At 40.9% G+C, this 20,941-nt stretch overlaps 2 protein-coding genes across 3 annotated transcripts; both read left to right on the forward strand.

The window, feature by feature from the left end:
* Positions 1–981: 981 nt before the first annotated feature.
* On the forward strand, positions 982–8,785 carry LOC115690313 (SPX domain-containing membrane protein At4g22990-like). Of its 2 annotated transcripts, XM_056318004.1 has the most exons (11): positions 982–1,254; positions 2,634–2,690; positions 3,217–3,337; positions 3,961–4,272; positions 4,419–4,523; positions 4,630–5,084; positions 5,859–6,160; positions 6,616–6,800; positions 7,231–7,421; positions 7,514–7,647; positions 8,250–8,785. In XM_056318004.1, the coding sequence occupies exons 2-11, from the start codon at positions 2,638–2,640 to the stop codon at positions 8,486–8,488; spliced, it is 2,097 nt and encodes a 698-aa protein (XP_056173979.1). In that variant the 5' UTR covers positions 982–1,254; positions 2,634–2,637; the 3' UTR covers positions 8,489–8,785. The 2 variants fall into 2 exon arrangements, with proteins under 2 accessions (XP_056173979.1, XP_056173980.1); XM_056318005.1 differs by lacking the exon at positions 3,961–4,272.
* Positions 8,786–13,829: 5,044 nt separating this feature from the next.
* Positions 13,830–18,780, forward strand: LOC115664851 (protein HOTHEAD-like). Its single transcript, XM_030586731.2, has 6 exons — positions 13,830–14,290; positions 15,843–16,191; positions 16,460–16,761; positions 16,965–17,353; positions 17,695–18,260; positions 18,509–18,780. The coding sequence occupies exons 1-6, from the start codon at positions 14,209–14,211 to the stop codon at positions 18,558–18,560; spliced, it is 1,740 nt and encodes a 579-aa protein (XP_030442591.1). The 5' UTR covers positions 13,830–14,208; the 3' UTR covers positions 18,561–18,780.
* Positions 18,781–20,941: the final 2,161 nt, after the last annotated feature.

The raw sequence follows: 20,941 nt of genomic DNA on the forward strand, positions 1-20,941 counted from the left end.
TATGTCGTGGAAATTGAAAGATTCAGGATCAAATTGATAGTCATTCAATAGATTTAGGACTAAACGAGGTAATTACCCCCAATTTTTTGGTTGTTGCCTTGCTGTGGCTTTTTAGTAAATTGGAGAAGCTCTTTTTGATTTTTTTTTGGGGGGGGATTAATTTTGGGGGGGTAAACAATTGCCCATGTTACATAATAGTGGTCAGAATTGAAGGGGGCCTGTGGACCACGAAGCTTTCGGGATGATTCATTGATGTAAAAACAGAATATTCATTCGCTTGTGGTTGTGTTCTATCGCGTACCACCCTATTCTCTTCATTTTCAAAAGGAGCCGTATCATGTGATTTTCTGATCACGACCTGTCATTTCCCCCTTTTCCGTGCTTCCTCTCCAGTAAATTCACGATTTTTTTGGCTTCTTTTTTCTTCTCTTTTTTGGTTGAAGTCTTAAACCATGAACGATATATTTTTATAGCGAATTTCATTAAGGAATTAACATTTTTCGCGGGCGGCTTGACACGTCAGTAGTATGCGCGCGCGATTATGTAAACGGAGTATTCAATACATGGGTATGACCAATAAATTAAGCGCCTATCCATGTTCCCTTATAACCTCACAAGTACACGGGACCGTTGTAACCGCAAGACACCAGCAAAAGTAGAAGGCGCCTAAAACGGGCACACGGGAAGTGGAGCAATTAGCTTCGCGAGATATTCAGGATTAATGTCCGCGTGCATTTCATTAAAAATTTCTATATAACCTAATGTATGATTTTAGGAGACACTAATCTTGATGATTTTAATAAATTTCATATTTGCCCCCATCCTTTCCTTTTCTTCCCAAAGTTGCCGACTTTGAGATGACGAAATTACAATTTTAAGCCTCTCCCCCGTGGGGACGTTACATACGAGCACTTCTCAAGTACAAAAGATCCGCTTTTCTCTGCTGAACCGCAGAATTCCAGCTCTCTCTCTCTCTCTCTCTCTCTCTCTCTCTCTCTCTCTCTCTCTATCTCTGCCCTGCGTTCGCTCACTCTCTCTCTCCTCTTCGATCCGGCGAAGAAGCTCGGAAGAGAACCCTCCATTGCTTTGCTCCTCCGGCTCCACCTTCCCGGTTCCCCGGAAGGCGCCGTGCGCCGCCGCCGCTTCCCGGTGCTCCGTTCCGTCGTCATCCGGTCGCGCGCGCTCGTCCGTCGTCGTCTGAGGCCTGGGAGGAGAGCTCCGGGGGATCGCAAGAGCTTCGTCGAATCCGCTCCGGTAAGTTCGTTCGTTCTAGTGACGGCGAGAGCCGTTTTGGGTCGGCGTTTTTCGGTCGTGGGGGGGTGTGCGTGCAGGGCTGCTTCTGTCGGGTCGTGTTGCGAGGAAGCTGGAAAGTGAGAGGGAGTGTGAGGATGTGAAGGTCTAGCCCACCCCTAGCGTGGCGTCTTTTTCAATGTTGTTGATGCTTCCTGGAAGCTGTAGAGAGCTGAGTGAAGAAGTCGCCCGAGTTTTCTCGGGGATCAAACAGAGCTCTGTTAGGAGACCCGAGCTTAGAGTTTTCGCGTGTCGATGCCGTCGCTTGTTGAATCGAAAGATTTGTGTTTGAGAACTCCAACCTGTTGATATTGGTCAATCTGATGATTCTTTTCTGCATATTTCTTTTACTGACTCGAAAGCGGTCTTTTTTTTATTATTATAAATTTTTCTTGTGTTTGTTTCACTTTCAAGATCCTTGCAAGTGTAAGTTTGCGGAGGTACGACTTTATTGATGCATTGGCTTGCAGTCGAGGCATCAGTTTATTTATTGATTCACGTCGGATTGGACGTGTTGTGTGGTTTTTGAACTTGAGCTTATGAATTCCTCCTTAAGTTGGTGAAGAATCGAAACCGAAAGCATGACCTGACAGATGCGACGCCACGTATGTTGAAACTAAAGGAATGAGAATTATGCACATTTTTAGTATTGGAAGAGGAGAATTCTCTCTGTTTTTCTGCTTTGTCTTATGTTGTGTTGAAAATATGAAAGAATCTATTTAGCCAATTGTATTCGATAGAAAATTTTTTAGTTACTGTCGTTCTGGTGTGCCCTCTGCTTTCTGCTAAATGCACTTTCTGCACTGTATGACTCGTGTAATGCTACTGGCACTTTGGGATTTTACAACTCACATCTAAGCATTTATAGTGCGCAACGGAATATGCTTGTCCTTATATTCTGTTTCTCTATTTTATTCGAATGACATGATATACTGTTCTTCAGAAGCTTTGAGTCATAGGGTAGAAATCTTGTATGTCTGGCTTGAGAATGTTCCCTTCTACAGTAAGATGAAATCAGTAACTCTCTCTGGAATCTGGCAAATTCTTTCGTGGATGCGGTCCAGGGTGGACTGGGGGGAATCTCAGCTGTTAATCATGTGGGTCCCCACCTACAACATCCAATGGTTGTGATTCTCCCTGTCCATACAAGTATTTCCCCTGCAATTCAGATACTATTGTTTTCTTTGACATGGGAGATTGTCGTGTTTATGTTGTTCTTTCAACTAAATACAAAAAAAAAAAAAAATTCCCCTTTTGATGTGAAAGTTCTATGCTTTATTTCAGAAGGACATCTTCTCTCTAACTTTTCCCCCTCCCTAATGAACTTTTGTGACGTATTGCAGAGCCATGGTCGCCTTTGGTAAAAAGCTGAAGGAAAGGCAAATTCAAGAATGGCAAGGGTATGATCGGCTGCAATGTACAGGCTCATATTGTCAAATTGTTAGTTTGAAATCTAGGTCCCGGAAAATGTTATGAGTGTATATCTTATCACCAGAGGTTGGAAAAGCCACACTGAGTGTCAACCAATCTGTCTCACGTGGAGTTTTCTGCCATTCTATTTGAAATGTGTTATTTCATGTGCCTCATATTTTTTTTGATAATGCTTACTACTGTGTCTAAGTCGAGGTAGCTATCTTCTCAAATAATGGAGTGAACTTGACAACTTGTCATGAGACTCTGCTTCTGTGAAACTCCATGCATGCTTGCTGGTGTTCAATTTGTTCCAGGGAATGTCTTTTGGTTCTTTGAATTCTTTCCTATGCCCAATTGATGTCCTAATATATAAATAGTGCTGCCTTCAGGTTTTATGTATGCCCTTGCAGTTGCATCGTATAAAGTTATTGAAGATACTATCGCTGCATTACCTTTTTCCTGATATTAAATTGATAGGTTCTTAATTTGTCCCTCTTTAATCAAATTCTCCAGTTATTACATCAACTATAAGCTGATGAAGAAGAAAGTAAGACAATATGCTCAACAAATTCAAGTTGGAACTCAAGATCGCCGACATGTTCTTAAGGATTTCTCTAGAATGTTGGACCACCAGGTACATGGAGCTGTAACTCTGTACAGTCTTACAAGCATTTGCAGGCGGGAAGGTTTCTTTTCTTTTCAGAAAAAATAGTTCAATTATAAATACTCCTATATTACTTAGAATGCATTTGGATAATAACATCTTACTAGCCCTTTAGGAGTTTTTTTATGCTTATGAAGTTCTGTTATCTGGAAGCAATGATGTGAACGGATTCACGAATTCAACTCCACATTGTGGGACTAGTTGTAGTGTCCTTCTTTGAGATCGATTGAACAATGAGCAAGGCATGGAATAGTTTATCGTACTTAAAGGGCCTGTTAACCAACCGATACCAACTCTTATTTAGGAGAAATCCTTTTGTGCAGTGACATTGAGATTTTAGGGAAAAGGAGTTATTTTATTGCATGTATACTTATGAGAATGAGGACAAGTATTATGATAATTTCAATACAGATGCAGTGGTCTTGATATTTACCTTTTCTGTTGCCATGTTTCTTTCTTATCTTTGTTCTCATGGGATGATTGATAAAAGATCACTATATGGTGGGATCCTGCAAAGGAATTATATAATTCAACTCTTTTTTTTTATGGAAATTCATTTCAAATATGTTTAATGAGTCACCTGATAATATCAGATTGAGAAGATTGTCCTTTTCCTGTTGGAGCAACAAGGTTGCCTAGCCAGCAGGATTGCCAAGCTAGGAGAGCAGCAAGAAGCTCTTCAGCAGCAGCAAGATATATCAAAAATATCTGAATTAAGAGAAGCTTATAGAGAAGTGGGGCGAGATCTTTTGAAGCTCCTTTATTTTGTTGAGTTGAATGCAATTGGTCTGCGAAAGATACTGAAGAAGTTCGACAAACGTTTTGGATATAGATTTACAGACTACTATGTCAAAACTCGTGCTAATCATCCTTACTCTCAGCTTCAGCAAGTGTTCAAGCATGTGGTATAAGCTTAGTCCAGCATCTTTTTTTACTTAGGTTATTCATGCTCCATTTTGTTAGTATCTATTATAAAACTGGAACTTCTCCATCGATTTAGATTAATGGCATAGGCACATTATAACAAGCTGGCCATGTGCCAAAATTCCAGGGGATAGGGGCTGTTGTTGGAGCAATCTCCCGCAACCTTGCGGAGTTGGAGGATCGCCAAGGAAGCTACTTATCAATCTATGACCAGCCTGCTCTTCCTCTGCAGGTTTATCTCCACTAGATATTCTTCATGCGATGTAATTTGTATTTCGTGGTTGTTTCCTACTTCAGAATGATGTTCCACTATGATATTTACCAAGGTTCTTCTGCAGGATCCCACAGTCGAGTTAATAAAAGCAGCAGTAGACAGGTTGACCCACTCAACGAACTTCCTACACTTTCTGGCACAGCATGCATTAATTTTGCAGGAGGAACTACCAACTCCAGTTGAGGAACAAGTTGACGATGGAAGATACCATTTTATGTCTTTACTGTTGAACCTGGCGAACACTTTTCTATATATGGTCAATACATACATCATTGTACCCACAGCAGATGATTATGCCACGAGTCTTGGTGCTGCTGCCACAGTTTGTGGAGTTGTGATTGGAGCAATGGCTGTTGCACAGGTGTTCTCTTCAGTATATTTCAGTGCGTGGTCAAATAAATCATACTTCAGACCTCTTGTCTTCAGCAGTATTGTCCTCTTCCTGGGCAATACCATGTATGCAATGGCCTATGATCTAGATTCGATCGCTATTCTTCTAATTGGTCGTCTTTTATGTGGGTAAGAAGCCTAACTCCTTGTATTTTTTTTTTTGGTAAGGTAACTCCTTGTATTTTTCTTTTTCAAACAATCAATTTTGCAAAATTTAAGCACTCTGTCATTCAATCTGCCAAGGCAGATTGGCTTAGTTTTCTGGTGGGTCATAGGTAATGTGAACATCTTTTATTTGAAATGAAGGACACAATACTTTGACCTTGTATGTTAGGACACAATCACTTTGACCTTGTATGTCGTATTCTTAAAGGAGAAGGAAATTATCACTGGCCGAATAATCCGGATGTTGTACCAATATGTTTTTCATCAAATAGTAATTTGAGTCCTAAACAGGCGTCGTCTGAATACAAAGAAAATCTGTCACTGCACACATAATGTCGACAGCCCCTTCTAACAATGGTGCTTAGTCTTGTTCAATTATCTATCAGAAGATTGCTCGGTTATTAATCACTAATTAAAGCAGAAGGTCGGTGCTCATTTTGAGATTGATCATGTCTTTGAAATCTTGAAGAGTATGTTGATAAAGAAGCCTTTAACTATGCATGTCCTAGACAAGGCGAGACTTGTGTAGCCTAACCACTGGAAACCACTTGAAACTTTCTGAAGGTCTGTCCTCTAGATTACAGGTGGACAGGCTATGTTCTTGAATTTGAAATTTCAGTGTTAGTCCTATCAGGTTCTCAAGTATGCTGCCTGCTATTAACACATCTTTGACCCTGCAGATAGTGTAACCCCTAAATTGTGCATCAGATTGTAACAAATTTCCCTGTATAATTGCAGATTCGGCTCTGCTCGAGCTGTTAATCGACGCTATATAAGTGACTGTGTACCTATGAAGATCAGAATGCAGGCATCTGCAGGTTTTGTGAGTGCTAGTGCCCTTGGCATGGCCTGTGGTCCTGCTCTTGCCGGTTTATTTCAGTGTCATTTCAAATTTTTCAAAATTACATTCAATCAGGAGACTCTGCCTGGATGGGCAATGGCTGTGGGATGGCTCTTGTACTTAGTATGGCTGTGGATTTCATTTAGAGAACCCTCCCATGAGAAGGAACCAAGCCACACGCCAGAAGAGTCTAATGAAGGTAAGTTTTTTTCACTTGCCATCAACTTTTCTATGGTCATGTCATTACGGGTCCAACAAAGCCTCCACCTTTCCTAGTAACTGAGAAGCTATCTTTGGGATTATGAGCTGCATCTTATCATTTTTTTTTGGGTAAGGGCATCTTATCATTTAATTCAACCATGAAAGACTACCTGTTTCATCATTATCTAACTTTTATAAAATGTGGAAAATTTAATCTTGATATCCAGATGTAAAACGTCATTGGAATTTAGCATCCACTGTAATCTTGACGACTAGATATTGATATCTATCAGGACTCATTGTCAATTAAGAAATCTAATATCCAGTTGGCTTTAACTTTTGCCTGCATCATATGGAGTTAATTGTCCTCTTGTCTAGAGAATCATTGCATTTGCAACGTCTTGTTCATAGTTTATGTGTCTTTGTTGTTATCTTAAAAATTTTGCTCGACAGAATCATTACAAACCGATGCTCTTGAGAATGGTCTCGAGCAACCATTGCTCATAAGTTCAGAGGAAAAAAATGAAGGTGAAAATGATGATCAAGAATTTGATGGAAGTGATGAAGCTTCTGAGGAATCTCACCAACCAGCCACTTCAATTGCATCAGCATATAGGCTACTAACGCCCTCTGTGAAGGTATTGGAATGATCCCCTGGACTGCTCTTTTTAAACACGCAATGCAGCTTCATGCAAAATCAAATTTGCCCAAAGAGATCCCATCTGCAGTAGACTTGCATGCACTGTGTTCTATGGATTAGTTTGTAATTCACAGCATGCGTTTCCAGAGTGGATTCTTTTAGGCCTGAAACATTCGTATGAGTATTGTGAGTTCATGAATTTATCATCACCAGCAACTTTTTCTCTATAATAAATCTACAATGATTGCTTGGTCTTTCTATTGGCTCTCTGTGTCATCAAAGCCACAGTACATGCTCGAATTGAAACTTGAATTTATCTTTTATATGTTCATTCTTTCTAGTCAAATGTTCTCTTGCATTCTTCTTTTTAAAGTTGGATTAGAATGGTTCATACTTCAAATGTACTCTAACTATACCTATGTTTTTAGGTTCAATTGCTGATTTATTTCATGCTCAAGTATGCAATGGAGATTTTGCTCTCAGAATCTAGTGTCATCACCTCATACTACTTTAGATGGTCAACAACCAAAGTGGCAATTTTCCTTGCATGTCTTGGCTTGACGGTTCTTCCAGTAAATATTATTGTTGGAACCTACATTAGCAACATGTTTGAAGACAGGTAATCCCAAATGTTTGAGAAGTTATTTGGCTTATATTCTACTTCTTCATCATTGAAATAGTTTGTAACTGTTCTCATCGATATGCTTGCAGGCAAATTTTGCTGGCATCTGAAGTCATGGTTTTCATAGGCATAGTACTAAGTTTCCACCTAATAATACCCTATTCTGTTGCTCAATACGTGTCTTCTGGGCTCATCATGTTTGTTTCTGCCGAAGTTCTCGAAGGTATTGTATTAGTTTAGTTTACTCTCTCTAGGAAAAAGTCAATTTTGTATGTGAATAAACATAGAGAAATGGCCTCCTAGGGGATATAGAAAGGCAAGAATCGAGCGAATCTAGAACTAAAAATCCATCCCTGGGAAAAACGAAGATTTCCAAGAAACTGCCATAACCAATTTAATCTTCATCTGTTAAGGCAACTCCTGCAATCTTACTGATAGCTTATGAGGATGACATAAAGGGATCATGCACCCATTTCCTAAGTAGTAAATTTCGGCAAAATGTGTATGATGTCCGTGAACATAGTGGAAAAAACTGCTAAACGTGTGGATCATTAGAGACAGCTCTCTGGTTTGGACAATGCAGTGGACAGGTTCAAATGCATGCTCTGAAACCATCGTGCAATTTATGGGAGAGTCACGGCTGGAAATTACCATGCAATTTATGGAGAGTGCATGGCAGAGAGAGAGAGAGAGAGAGAGAGAGAGAGAGAGAGAGAGAGAGAGAGAGAGAGAGAGAGAGAGAGAGAGAGAGAGAGAGTGGGCAGGGATTTTTGCATTGGTTCTTGTTGACATTTTTTTTTTTTCGTATTCTTGGACATTTTCCAGGTGTCAACCTGTCGCTACTCTCGCGGGTCATGTCATCCCGGCTTTCACGGGGAACCTACAACGGTGGCTTACTTTCGACAGAAGCGGGAACGATCGCCCGGGTGATCGCAGATGGCACGATAACGTTAGCCGGTTACTTGGGGGAGAGTAGGCTCTTGAACATCACCCTCCTTCCTTCACTAGTGATTTGCATATCATCCATCATGGCCACCCTTTACACTTACAACTCCCTCTACTAAGTTTCTTGTCTCTCGTAGCCATACCCCATTTTAATGCCATCCTATCCTTGTTCTCTTGTCCTTCCTTATTCAATTTTCTTCTCCAATAATGTATGTATAGGTGCTCTAAACTGTAACTAATGAGGTCGATTGACTTTTTCTGGAGTGGGATTCTCTAGGGCTGCGTTTGGTCGTCTGGATTTCTAGCCAGAATAGGACTTGATAGGATAGGATATGAAATCCAAAGATTTTTGCTGTATTCTATCCACTTTTTGGTGAATCATGGTAATAAAGCGGGATATTTTCATATTTTATCAAGTTGATTGTTTGCTATGAACGGCATATAAGTGTAAATGAACTTAAAAATTGCACCAATGGATATAGTAAGAGTCTCTCACTACACTCTTACCCGCATCATTTTTATTTGCTTATTTCTTATTATTTTTCCCTCTCTTTTTTTTATTTCTTTTTTCCCCTTCCATCATACTTCAATAGAATTTCGTTAAATAGTAAACTATACTAATATACCTAAAATATGTAATAAATATAAATACTAAAGATGTATATGGAATTTATATCATAAGATAAAAAGAAATTTGAATACATAAATAAAAATAGGAATATCTAAAAATGAAATTGTTGTTATTTTTTGTAATTACGAATTTTTTATATTAGAATTCAAATATTATTTTAATTTTATTAATTTAACAAATTTGTTATTTGAGAAAAATAACTTTTATAATATGAATATTGGAAATCCCATTCACTTTTATTCGAGTTATGTTCATCTTATATCAAACATTATCCTATTTTGGACAGGCACCAAACACAAGATATGATAAATTTTATCCTATCTTAAATCTTATCCTAACTAGAAACGTAGCTTAGAAGTTTTCGATCGGACTCATTCCCTTAGTAGATATCACTAATTTACTCTCTCAATCCATTTTCAAGCTTTGACCACCAAAGTAGGTCGATGGCCAGTGGCCAGATCGCGCTCTTCCTGTTGTTTAACGCCGTTTACGTTCGTAATGGAGGCGAGATGTACCGGAGCGCGATTAAATTGCCGGAAAAGAGAACGGCGTCACCGGATCGTACTTCTTGGAGGCACGGCACGGTCAAGTTCTGCATCCAGACGATGTGAAGTTGGACCAATAATGGTGAAACTACAATCTCAGGCTATTCATGGCTGTGGATACTAGTTGAGCGGGCTTTCTCAAGGGAGGTCTCATTAATGAGATTTCTAAGTGGGTAGTGAGGAATTGACAGGCTGAGGATTTTGGATGGGATTGTGGCGGATTTCATGACAGAGAGAGAGAGAGAGAAGACGTGGAGGAACCTTCGCGCCAAAGGAAAAATTATCGAAAAAATCTTAAATATATGCATTTATGTTAATTTAGTTTTAAATCTTTTAATTTGGCTAATTTACTCATTCAGGCAAATTTTGGCCGGAAATTGCTGATGTGGATGCCGTCTGTCCTTCGTGATGCTAGTTGTCTTACGTGGTACAGACGGTATTGATGTGAATAATTCTTATAATTTTGTTTTCTCTTCTTTTCTTTCTTCTTCCTCCATCAGTCGCCAAGCCTTGGCGTTGGCCGGCGATCGGCCATAGTTGATGATCGGCAAGGGCCGGCCTCGCCAGCTTTGGGCGAGTCTCGCCCGAGGTGAGGGAGGTTGCCTCTCGCCTGAGGTCAGCGAGGGTGACCCTCATGGTCGTCCGGCAGAGGAAGAAGGGAAAAAAGAGAAAATAAAAGTACAAAAAAAAATCAAAGATGATTAAAAAAAAGTTCAAAAATCGTTCACGTTAGTGCCGGCCATACTGACTTCCACATTAGCAATTTTCAGTCAATTGGACTAAATTGAAAAATTGTTAAAAGATTTATGACTAGATTACAAATGCTTTGACTAAAAAAAATCGGCACGAATGCAATAATTTTAAGACTTTTTTTTGGTAATTTCTCCCGTGCTAACCGGTTATGCTTTTCGTGAGGAACCAATACCAAGCACGCAAATGCACCATTGTATTGTAAAGATCAAATTTGTACTGCTTAGGCCCCCCACTGATCAGTCGTGCATATCCAGAGTCCTTCTTCCCCAGTCACATTTGCCCAAAGGGACAAAGGAAGCGAAGGAGGTGGCAAAAGATTAAATGCCACCACCTACTCAACACCCCCACTCGATGTTCGATAGGACAAGAGGCTATCACGCCACCACCCCCTCCACTTCTCTCGCTGCCCACCTACACACCTCCTCCAACCATCATCCCTCCGGCCTCATCTCTCCTTGCAAGATATTCAATGTCAAAACACCTTGTGCCAACAACGGAAGACATCTCTTCGCCGATGCATCTTTACAAATACAAGCGATCGTTCTAGGAAAATGTCTTCCCACGACGCCGATTTCTCGAGAAATGAACGCGCCCGACAGCAGATGTGTCCAAACGCTTATCGTTAACGGGATTCCGACGATGAATTCCATCTGAAAATTGGTAATTCATCTACTCCCACATAAAAAAAAAAAAAGAAGGGCAAAAGAACAATAAGAAGAAGAAGCTGCCCCATAACTTTGTGTCATCTCTATTTTATTTTTTTCCACGGACATAATTGCGAGTCGAATTAATTCCCATGGTCCAGATAGGCTAAAGTGAATTTATGAGGTCTTTCCAGATCGGGGTCGTATTAAGTGAGAAGCCGAACCACCTCGTGTCAAGTGGTTGGCTCCTCATTAAATTTCCACGCCTCCTCCCGCCAAGTAGCGAAAGCAAAATCCCCCCAAAATTCAAACCCGTCACATGGCTCTTCCTCGAGCTCTCGATTGATTCGTGTTTGGGAATAATAGATTGATGTTCATGACGACAAAAAAACGTTTTGCTCCATCGAATGATGAGTTTTAGGAGGTCTCTCTTGGTCTTTGCCGATCCTTAACAACTCTCTTTGATTTCCGACATACTGTGTCGTGTGGGGGCGGTTTCGATTTTCAAGATGTTGATTGTGCACTTTAGTTGAGAAGTTAATGCGCTAACAATCATAATGTCTTCCCGATTGGTCGCTTAATCATTGCGATTTCCGGTTTAATCGAACCGTATAGGTTGAGTTGTGTGGAGTTGAAGTAAAGTGACCCGAGTAAAAAGCTTAGCGATCAAATTGTATCGAGGTTGGCAGAACATGCAAAACCAATACCGAATTGGGTATAAACAATTGAAGCTTAGTGATCCATACATAAGTTGTACAAAGTATGGTCATCACTTTGTGCTTTATTGCTTGATTTTCGATTAGACCTTTGTCAATGTAATAAGTGTTTACACCAAAAAATGACCAACTTTTGATTATTTTGGACAAGGGATAGATTCAATATATGAGAGTAGAGTTTGGTGAACAGTAAAAGTCATCGATGAAAAGAACAGTCGACAACTTAATGAGTAGAGCGGTAGTTTCGAATATTTAAGCTTTTTTAGATAAATGTCGACAACTTCAAAATCATCAACAACCAATAAAGTTATCAACAACAAACGTTAGTAATCTCGGATGAAGTCATCGACATCAACATTGACGTGTAATTGTCTACTAGCGATATTTTTAGCTATTTGAGCTTCTTGCGGATAAATGTTGTTGTAACTTCTTGTAACTGTAGGTAGATGAAGAAGTTATTCATCTAATTTAGTAACCACATGGGGATGAGAAGTCGTGGTGATGTGAAGATATGGAACCGAAAGCTTTGGAGATGTGAAGGCATGGCTAAAATTGCTGAAGAACTGCTTATAGACAATTCTGTTGTGAACTCTACAAATACTAGTGTTTGTGTATTATAGAAGCCCCCGCAAAAAACATACAAATCCCGTTATCTTTCAATTCTTATATCATAGTTATAGTTGTAGTTTCCAGATACCTCGTAGTTGATTAAATTCCGACATATATCTTAGTTGTAATTTCTAGATATTTCGTTGTTCAAATTCCAGCGTGTGTCTTTGCTATAGTTTTTGAGTGCTTTGTCGCCGATTAAATTCCAATGTTATATCTTTATCTTGTGTACTTTAACATTGATTAAATTCCGTTGAAGTATATGTATTAATTTCCTTGTGTACTTGTATGTTCGGAAGCGCCACGATACTCATTTTCTTTAATAAAAAACCGAAGAACAATTTTCAGTGAAAGGTATTTCATCGCCATGGCAAATTCTGGCAAAACGATAAGTAATATTTACACCGATATATTCCTTTTTTTTACCCGATATATGGTCACCGTTGAATGTATAAAATATGGGAGAATTGCCTTACAAAACAAACTCTCAGTAAACATCGATATGCTCATTCAGCAGCGGCTTATCATTATGCTCTTTATACTATGGAGCACCTAGAGAAAAATTCCATGAGTTAGGGTGATCGGTTCTCGGGCGGTCCGGTAACCTGGAGAACTGGATAGGGTTGGTCCGATTCTTGGGTGGGTCAATGGAACTAGTGGCAAATTCAGTTTTTTTTTTTATTTGTCGTTAATTTTCAAGATGAAATTGAATATGTTCTTGATAATTAAGGCATTTCTACAATTAGTAGGTTACGTGTAGTAGGTTTAATAAAGACTTTTCCAATTTGTTGCAAAATTTGGTTGGAATGAGCAACTATTGTTGTGGTTTGATTTATTCTTGTCATTTTGCTCAAGTGCATAAGCAAACGTATTTACTCCAATCTTGAAGGGCCTTCCTTTGTGAAATGGGAGATAGATTAGGTTTTTTTTTTTACAGATCCTTAAGAAATAAAAAAAATTAAAAAGAGTAGGTCCGGTCCGGGCGGGTAGTTCCACACCTGAAATCGGGAACCGAATCAAAATTCACCGGTTTCATAGGGAATTGGACTGGTACCCCCGAGAACCACCTATAACCGGTTGGTTCGGTCCGGACGGTTCCTTTTGCTCACCCCCACCGCGAGTGAGATTGAAGAAGAATGGTTCCAAAAATCAAATCTGCAATGATGTTCACATACCAACGGTGGCCAGAAATCCGACTCCAAACTCAGTAATTAGCCAATTAAATGCACCCATAATTTAGCAAAGGACCACCCATCCTGTCTCTCTCGAATTATACCAGTCTTCATGCACGCACTATACACGTGCTCGACGTCATAATGAATCAATAATGATATAAACAACTGTAATTGGATGGATAAGCTAAACACTCCGCATTGTTTTTCTTTTCTTAATACAATGCGAGTTCTTTAAAAAGGGATTTCATCAAGTGCAGTTTTTATGGACATTTAACTTCTTTTTTTCAACTTTTAATCCTTTTTACCAAATTTTCCTTTCTTTCTCTTTCAAGCAAAATGGTAATGCATGTGTTATAGTACTATGTAGGGTCCTATTCGAGTCACCAAATTGAATTTCATGAAAACCCCCCCGATTGATCATCCCCTGTCTATCTTTAGCGTTCTTCATTGCATGTCGTGTCTTGAAATACACTTGGAAAGTTAGTTCACTTTATCATCTTGGCGACCTTACTTCCTTCTTTCCTTCATCACATCTTCTGCATTTCCCCTCTCTCTCTCTCTCTGTATCCCATTCCCGGGCTCGCTCGTCGCCTTCGAGATCGGTGGCTTCCCTTCCTCGCCTGCATCGCCGTCAAGCTTGTTTGGTTCGAGGTTCTCGAGAGAGAGGCCAGCCAGCAGCATCGTTGTTTAAAAGGACATCATCGTTCATCTTGTTTTCTGGAGAAACCACAAGGTTGTGTCGGGGAGATTCTTCAAGAAAGTGATCATGGTTCTTGGGTTGTGGAGGTTCCTTGGAGCTGTATTTGCTGCAGTTCTCTTCCTTCATGGATCTTTCTCTTCAGCTGAAGGTACGCCTCGTCTTACACCCATCTTCGCTCTTTTTCTTGTTTTTAACTCACAGGGGACTCAATTAGTGCTCGATTAATACCATAATACTAATTTCCCGGGATACTCCTAGACCATGTTCGAGAGTGTATATATTAAATGTCATCCTTGGTTTTGAGCTAATAGAAGTAGCTTACATACCAGAAAAAAAAGCGTACATCTATAATACTTGCGTAAAAACGGGTACATAGATAAGTTAAATTCAGCCCGATATCGAATATAAACGCCATAAAAACGAGCTCGAGAAGGTCTCTCATTGAGAATTCAACATGAGCTGTCTCTCATGAATCATGGCATTGTAGATTAGCGACAGGATGAAGTTAAAGACGGGGTTGTTCTACCTACTTATTGCAGCTCAATATGTAGCCCATTTAAGGGAAGCAGCGGTGGCAATTGTATATCACATTCTTTCTCTTCCTTTTCATGGCCACACATCACATGGATCTCTGCTTCATTTCTCCAGTGTACCACACGAACTGATTCACAATGCTTTCTCCAAATTACAAAATGACAATGACATCATTCCCTTTCGGTGCAAAATAACAGCGAAAAATAAAAATTTATGTGCGAATTATGCGCATATTTATCGGAAGGAGGCAAAAAAAAAGAGAGCAACACTAACAAGATATGAAGGAGACTACATAGGAGCTGGGTCATCCCATGGTCCCTTCACATGGTTAGAGCAAATTCCAGTCAGCAAAATAAGGGATTTCCCTAACTTTTAAGGTAGGTGTTAGGTTTGGAAGTGGAATTATTCTTCTTATTATTAAAGAAACCGATGCAACTTTCTCTTTCGTTTTGTTTTTCCATTGTCTTGCATTAATTATCCACGCCCTTGATGAAAGGACATTCACTTAAGCATCATCATCTGTGTTTGCCTGGGAAATTTTCTGCATATGGTTGTTGACTGGGCCACAAGCAAGCCGGTTGTCGTGGCCTTAACGTGGATCCAAAGATAAATGCACCAATTTTTTTGTTCTATCTTTTTATTTGTATTACTAACACTCTATAACAGCATCGATCGGTTTTTTGTGTCGAGCAAAACAAGAGGCATTCTATCGAAACATTCTACAGTAGGTGCGAGACTCCTATAATAATGCCCAGAAGGGATTGTTGGCGCTAATCGCACGTTCCTGTCTTTAGCCTATCGCAAAAGCTAAATTAAAATTTTTTACAAGTAACTTAAATGATCTCCTGCCAAATGGATACATATATGTCCAGTCGCTTAAAAATCACGCTCAGCTCCTAGTTTCATCATGAAAACTGATTTTTAAAGCAGCTAAATTTATTAAGCCAATCATCATAAAAAAAAAAGAAAAAATAAACCGATACCCCCATAACAACTCGTATTCCATCATTTTCCTTTCAATATGATTCAATGAAATCTTCTTTTGACCAAAAAAAAAATTATAATAAAGTGGGATTACTAAGCTATGTTCTGCACAAATTTTAGGAAACTAAATTATTTTTTCGGAGGCGAATAATTTCCTCACCAAAATTTTCTTCTCTTTTTAGCCATGCCGCCTCGAACCTATAGCTTCATGCGCAACGCCACATCGGCGCCGCCGGTCTCATACTACGACTACATCGTCATCGGCGGCGGCACCGCCGGCTGCCCATTAGCGGCGACTCTATCTCAAAACGCATCCGTCTTGCTCCTGGAAAGAGGCGGCTCGCCTTATGGCAACCCGAACATCACCGAATTGGAAGCCTTCGGGGCGGCGCTCTCGGACCTCTCTCCGTCCTCCCCGTCGCAGCGTTTCATCTCCGAGGACGGCGTCATCAATGCGCGCGGACGAGTGTTGGGTGGCGGAAGTTGCCTGAACGCCGGGTTCTACTCACGTGCCGCTCCTGAATATGTGAGGTAGGTAGTGAAGTGTACACTATGCATTTCCCTTTTACTTATTTTTGTTTGCAGGGTCTAGTGCCCCACTTTTCAAACATGTTTAATGAAAAAAACATTTCATTTTCAAACTATTTATTGTACATATATGGCGAAAATAATCAGTGCATTGAAAATTTGTAATATTTTTCTGTTTGACTGCTAAACAACAATAAAATAATAATAATAGTTATATCTTAATCATCATCATCATCATCATCATCATTATTGAGTTTTCGGTTGACGATAGGGATGTGGGGTGGGATGGGAAACTGGTGAATGAGTCGTACACATGGGTGGAGCGGCTGGTGGCTTTCGAGCCCGAGATACGACAGTGGCAGTCGGCGGTGAGGGACGGGCTGGTAGAAATCGGCGTGGTTCCCAACAACGGCTTTACCTACGACCACATTTCCGGGACTAAGGTGGGCGGGACCATATTCGATCGATTAGGCCGGAGGCACACGGCCGCCGATTTGCTGGAGTATGCCAATCCCAAAGGCATCACCGTCCTCCTCTATGCTTCCGTGCATAAGATCCTTTTCAGGAGGAAAGGTACGCCTTCTTGTCACTGGATAAATGCACGATCTCTCCCTTACATGCTTTCATTGTGGGGGAGAAAGTTTATGATTGAGATTAGAGATGTTCAAGCTATTTAAAGATTATTCAAATCACCATTTTCTTTATCGCTCCAATAATTGTGAGTTCTTCAAAAGATGCACAACCTATTTCGCCTCCTCAAATTGCTCACTGAACAGGAATGCCAAGGCCCATGGCCCATGGAGTGACCTTCAGGGACTCGACGGGGGCCAAGCACAGGGCCTACCTTAGACAAGGACCCAAGAACGAGATCGTCGTCTCGGCCGGAGCCCTCGGGAGCCCGCAGCTCCTGATGCTGAGCGGGCTGGGCCCGAAGGCCCACCTCCAGGCCCACAACATCTCGTTGGTCGTGGACCAGCCCATGGTCGGGCAAGGCATGTCCGACAACCCCATGAACGCGGTCTTCATCCCGTCGCCGAACCCGGTGGAGGTGTCGTTGATCCAGGTGGTTGGGATCACTCAATTCGGGAGCTTCATTGAGGCTGCCAGCGGTGAGAACTTCGCCGGCGGTTCCTCGACCAAGGACTATGGCATGTTCTCTCCCAAGGTAAAGACTTCATATACATATGCATATACGTACGCGAGTGCCGTATTGTTTTGATAGGCTAGGATGTCGGGCCGATCTTGCTGGCACCTAGGTTGGATCGGGTTCAATTAGCTAGGACAATGCGGTCTAGGACGAGGAACAATGTTTTGCGGACTCTTACATAAATTATCACTGATGCACATAATCACTTAAAATCAATAATTTTCAATAACATGAATCTCATGCATTTTCCTTCAGTGGTAAAAAAAAAAAAGACTAATTACTCTAAACTCACACGATTGTTTCTTTAACGTGGAGTTATTTAACAAATCAAAGCACATTGCTATGGTATATCATCGTAGATTGGTCAGCTCTCGACGGTGCCGCCAAAACAAAGAACTCCGGAAGCCCTAGCGAAAGCCATAGAGGACATGAACAGCCTCGACAAGGCGGCATTCCAAGGCGGATTCATCCTCGAGAAAATAACAGGGCCCATGTCCACGGGCCACTTGGAGCTCCGGAGCCGCAACCTGAAGGAGAACCCCTCCGTCACTTTCAACTACTTCCAAGACCCCGAGGACCTGCGGAAATGCGTTGAGGGGATCTCCACCATCGAGAGGGTCATCGACTCCAAGGCGTTCGCTACCTTCAAGTACGACTCCATGTCGTTCGAGTCGCTGCTGAACCTGACGTTGAGCGCGCCAGTGAACCTATTGCCGAGGCACCGGAACACGACGACGTCGATTGAGCAGTTCTGCAAGGACTCGGTCATGACCATTTGGCACTACCATGGAGGGTGCCAAGTAGGGATGGTAGTGGACAGTGAATATAGAGTCTTGGGTGTGGACGCACTTAGGGTCATCGACGGTTCCACTTTTAATCACTCTCCCGGCACTAATCCTCAAGCCACGGTCATGATGCTCGGAAGGTAATAACTCATTATTACTCAAGCATTTTAATTTATAACGTCGGCGCAAAAAAAAAAAAAATATTATTTTCACAAGCGATGTCAAGTCAAATTGGCACATGCATGGATGGACGGATCTAGGATGAGTGGCCACGTGTTTAAGTCGTGCTCACGAAAAAAAGCATTTTTCCATGTATGACGATGGAGAATACTTGAAATCTAGGTTATGAACTGGTTTTTCAAAGGAGTTTTTGCATGTTCTGGTGCAGGTACATGGGGGTCAAGATATTGAACGAGAGGCTCGCAAGCGAAGCGTCCTAGGAGATCATCACCAGATGGGCGCATTCAGTAGCTGCTCTCCAAGGATAGTCGAAGTGTTATGAGTAGAAAGAAGCACAATACTGTATCAGAGAGTGCAGAAAGAAGCAAAATTAGGTATCAGCTTTTAAGTTGGTGGCAGAATAATGCTTGGTATGCTATACCAAATTCTGTTCCGTACCCCTTTGAAGAGAATATGATATTGGATATGCTTCCACGGTTCCGGGTATCGCAGCCAAAATTCCACATGCAAAAGAGATGGCATTATCTTTGCCGAGCTTTTACCCCTTTCTCCCTTTCATTGTCTTGAAATGTTGCGCAGACGTAAAAGTACTCGTCACCTCCCCACTTCATTGGTGGCTTTGAGCTGAGCGTTAGACGCCATTGCTGGATGGACTCAAACAAATTAACAATTTGCATGCATGCTTTATAATTCTTTCTGTAAGAGAGAGAGAGAGAGAGAGAGAGAGAGAGAGAGAGAGAGTATAAAATGTCACGAGACTACTTAATTTATATAGACCTAGCCACCACTAATGCACTTTCCTGATCGAGTTCTTTTAACCCCCAATATGTCTAGTAAATTACATGGACAATGTGTGCTATTGATAATCATACATTGAAATGTAGCTAAGGTTCTCAAGATTTAACTCCATCGCAGTTGTTTCTTAGTTTTTTTACTTTTGGGATAAAGCCCATATTGGTTCCTGAATTCGATTTGATTTTTGAACTTTAATGTTGGCCAAATTGGTGCTTATACTTTTTTTGTTTTAACCAATTTGGTTCTTTTAATTAACAAGGGGTATCCAACTCATCCTGTGGAATCCACATTTGTTGACGTGGCTATTCACGTATAACGACCACATGAGCAAATTAGCAAAAGATTAGGAAAATAAGGAAAAATAACAGCAGCACTGGAGGAGAGAGAAGAGAGAGAGAGAGAGAGAGAGAGAGAGAGAGAGAGAGAGAGAGAGAGAGAGAGTTGGGGGCGGCGCGGTTGCATTACCGCCGGGAAGTCTAGGGGACCCTTGCTGACCCTTGCTTTGTGGTGACATGCGGTAAGGCTATGATTAAGTGCGAGGGCGAGAAGGCCCTCACACAGACACCAGCAAGGATTGAGGGCGAGATCTTGATGATGTTCGCCGGGCCTTGCTGCCTGTCTCTCTCCCCATACTTCTGCTGTCATTCTCTTTCATTTTATTTTTTGCCGAGGTGGCTGTTCACGTGTACAACCACGTCAACTGATGTGGGTTTCATTGAGTGAACTGGATTGCTCCACAAGCTAAAATGACCAAATTGGTCCGAACCAAAGAGTACAAGGATCAAATTTAAAGTTTAAGGATCAAATCGAACACCGAGAAAGAGCTTGGGAATCCATTTTGGCATTGCCCCTCTACTTTTCTTACATAGAGTGAAGGAAAGAGAGAGGTCTAGATCATGGGATGAAGAATATCTTTGCGATGAGAAGCATTTTCAACAAAAAAGGCTGGCATGCATGGAATGCGTAGAAAGCAGGCACTCGGCTATTTGGATATCCATGGCATATGCCATCTGAACTCAAAGCCTCTTAATAAACCCTAGAGCCTATAAATACATCTTCAAATGCCCTTCCATTACAAACCAAGAAAAGGGGAGAAAGAAAGAGTCAAAGTCAAAGCTTTTCAATGGCCGATGAACATCGGTGACTACACTAAGCAAATCAGTTTTAGGGTTTCTCTTCTTTGGCAAGACATGTCGATGATGATGATGATGGAGAAGGTGAATGCCTTCCGGCCATTAATGACTTGCCAAAGGAGAGTTGCCCTCTAACTGCTTCTGCTTAACACGACTCAACTCGAAGGGTCTTCAAGCTTTTCGTTTATACATGGTGAGCTTTTGAAATGATGTATAATATGTGCATATATGTCGAGTTTTAGTCTCTGCTTGGCATAAATAAACTATTCTTTATTGATTTATCCGTCATTACCATATATATGGTATTGACGGGATAAATCAACAAATAATAGTGCCCAGGTTGAGAAGAAAACCAAAACCGCATGAAAATATTGACATGATGTCGTCCATTCAGCCACATTTCTTCATTCTCATTGCATTAGTGACCATTATACCCACATGTACGAAATTTTTACTAATTGAATTTTGACATTAGGTTATCATGCTACGTCGCTTGGTTTTTTTTTAATCATTTTCATTTACAACCAACCTGTATCTTTGTGAAGCTATTAGAATGACATCGATGTATGGTGCCTGCATAATAGCCAACTTAGCAATGAACACTTTCAACTCGACATACCAAGAAAATTAGTCGGAAAATTCTGTAGATTTGGCTTAGTGAATTGTGAATCTTTATGAGACGCATGACTTAATCGGGGCTTACTTTTGTGTTC

The sequence above is a fragment of the Syzygium oleosum genome, unplaced genomic scaffold, assembly GCF_021117445.2.
Source record: "Syzygium oleosum isolate NSW1041296 unplaced genomic scaffold, Sole_v2.1 Sole_v2.14, whole genome shotgun sequence".
NCBI lineage: Eukaryota > Viridiplantae > Streptophyta > Magnoliopsida > Myrtales > Myrtaceae > Syzygium > Syzygium oleosum.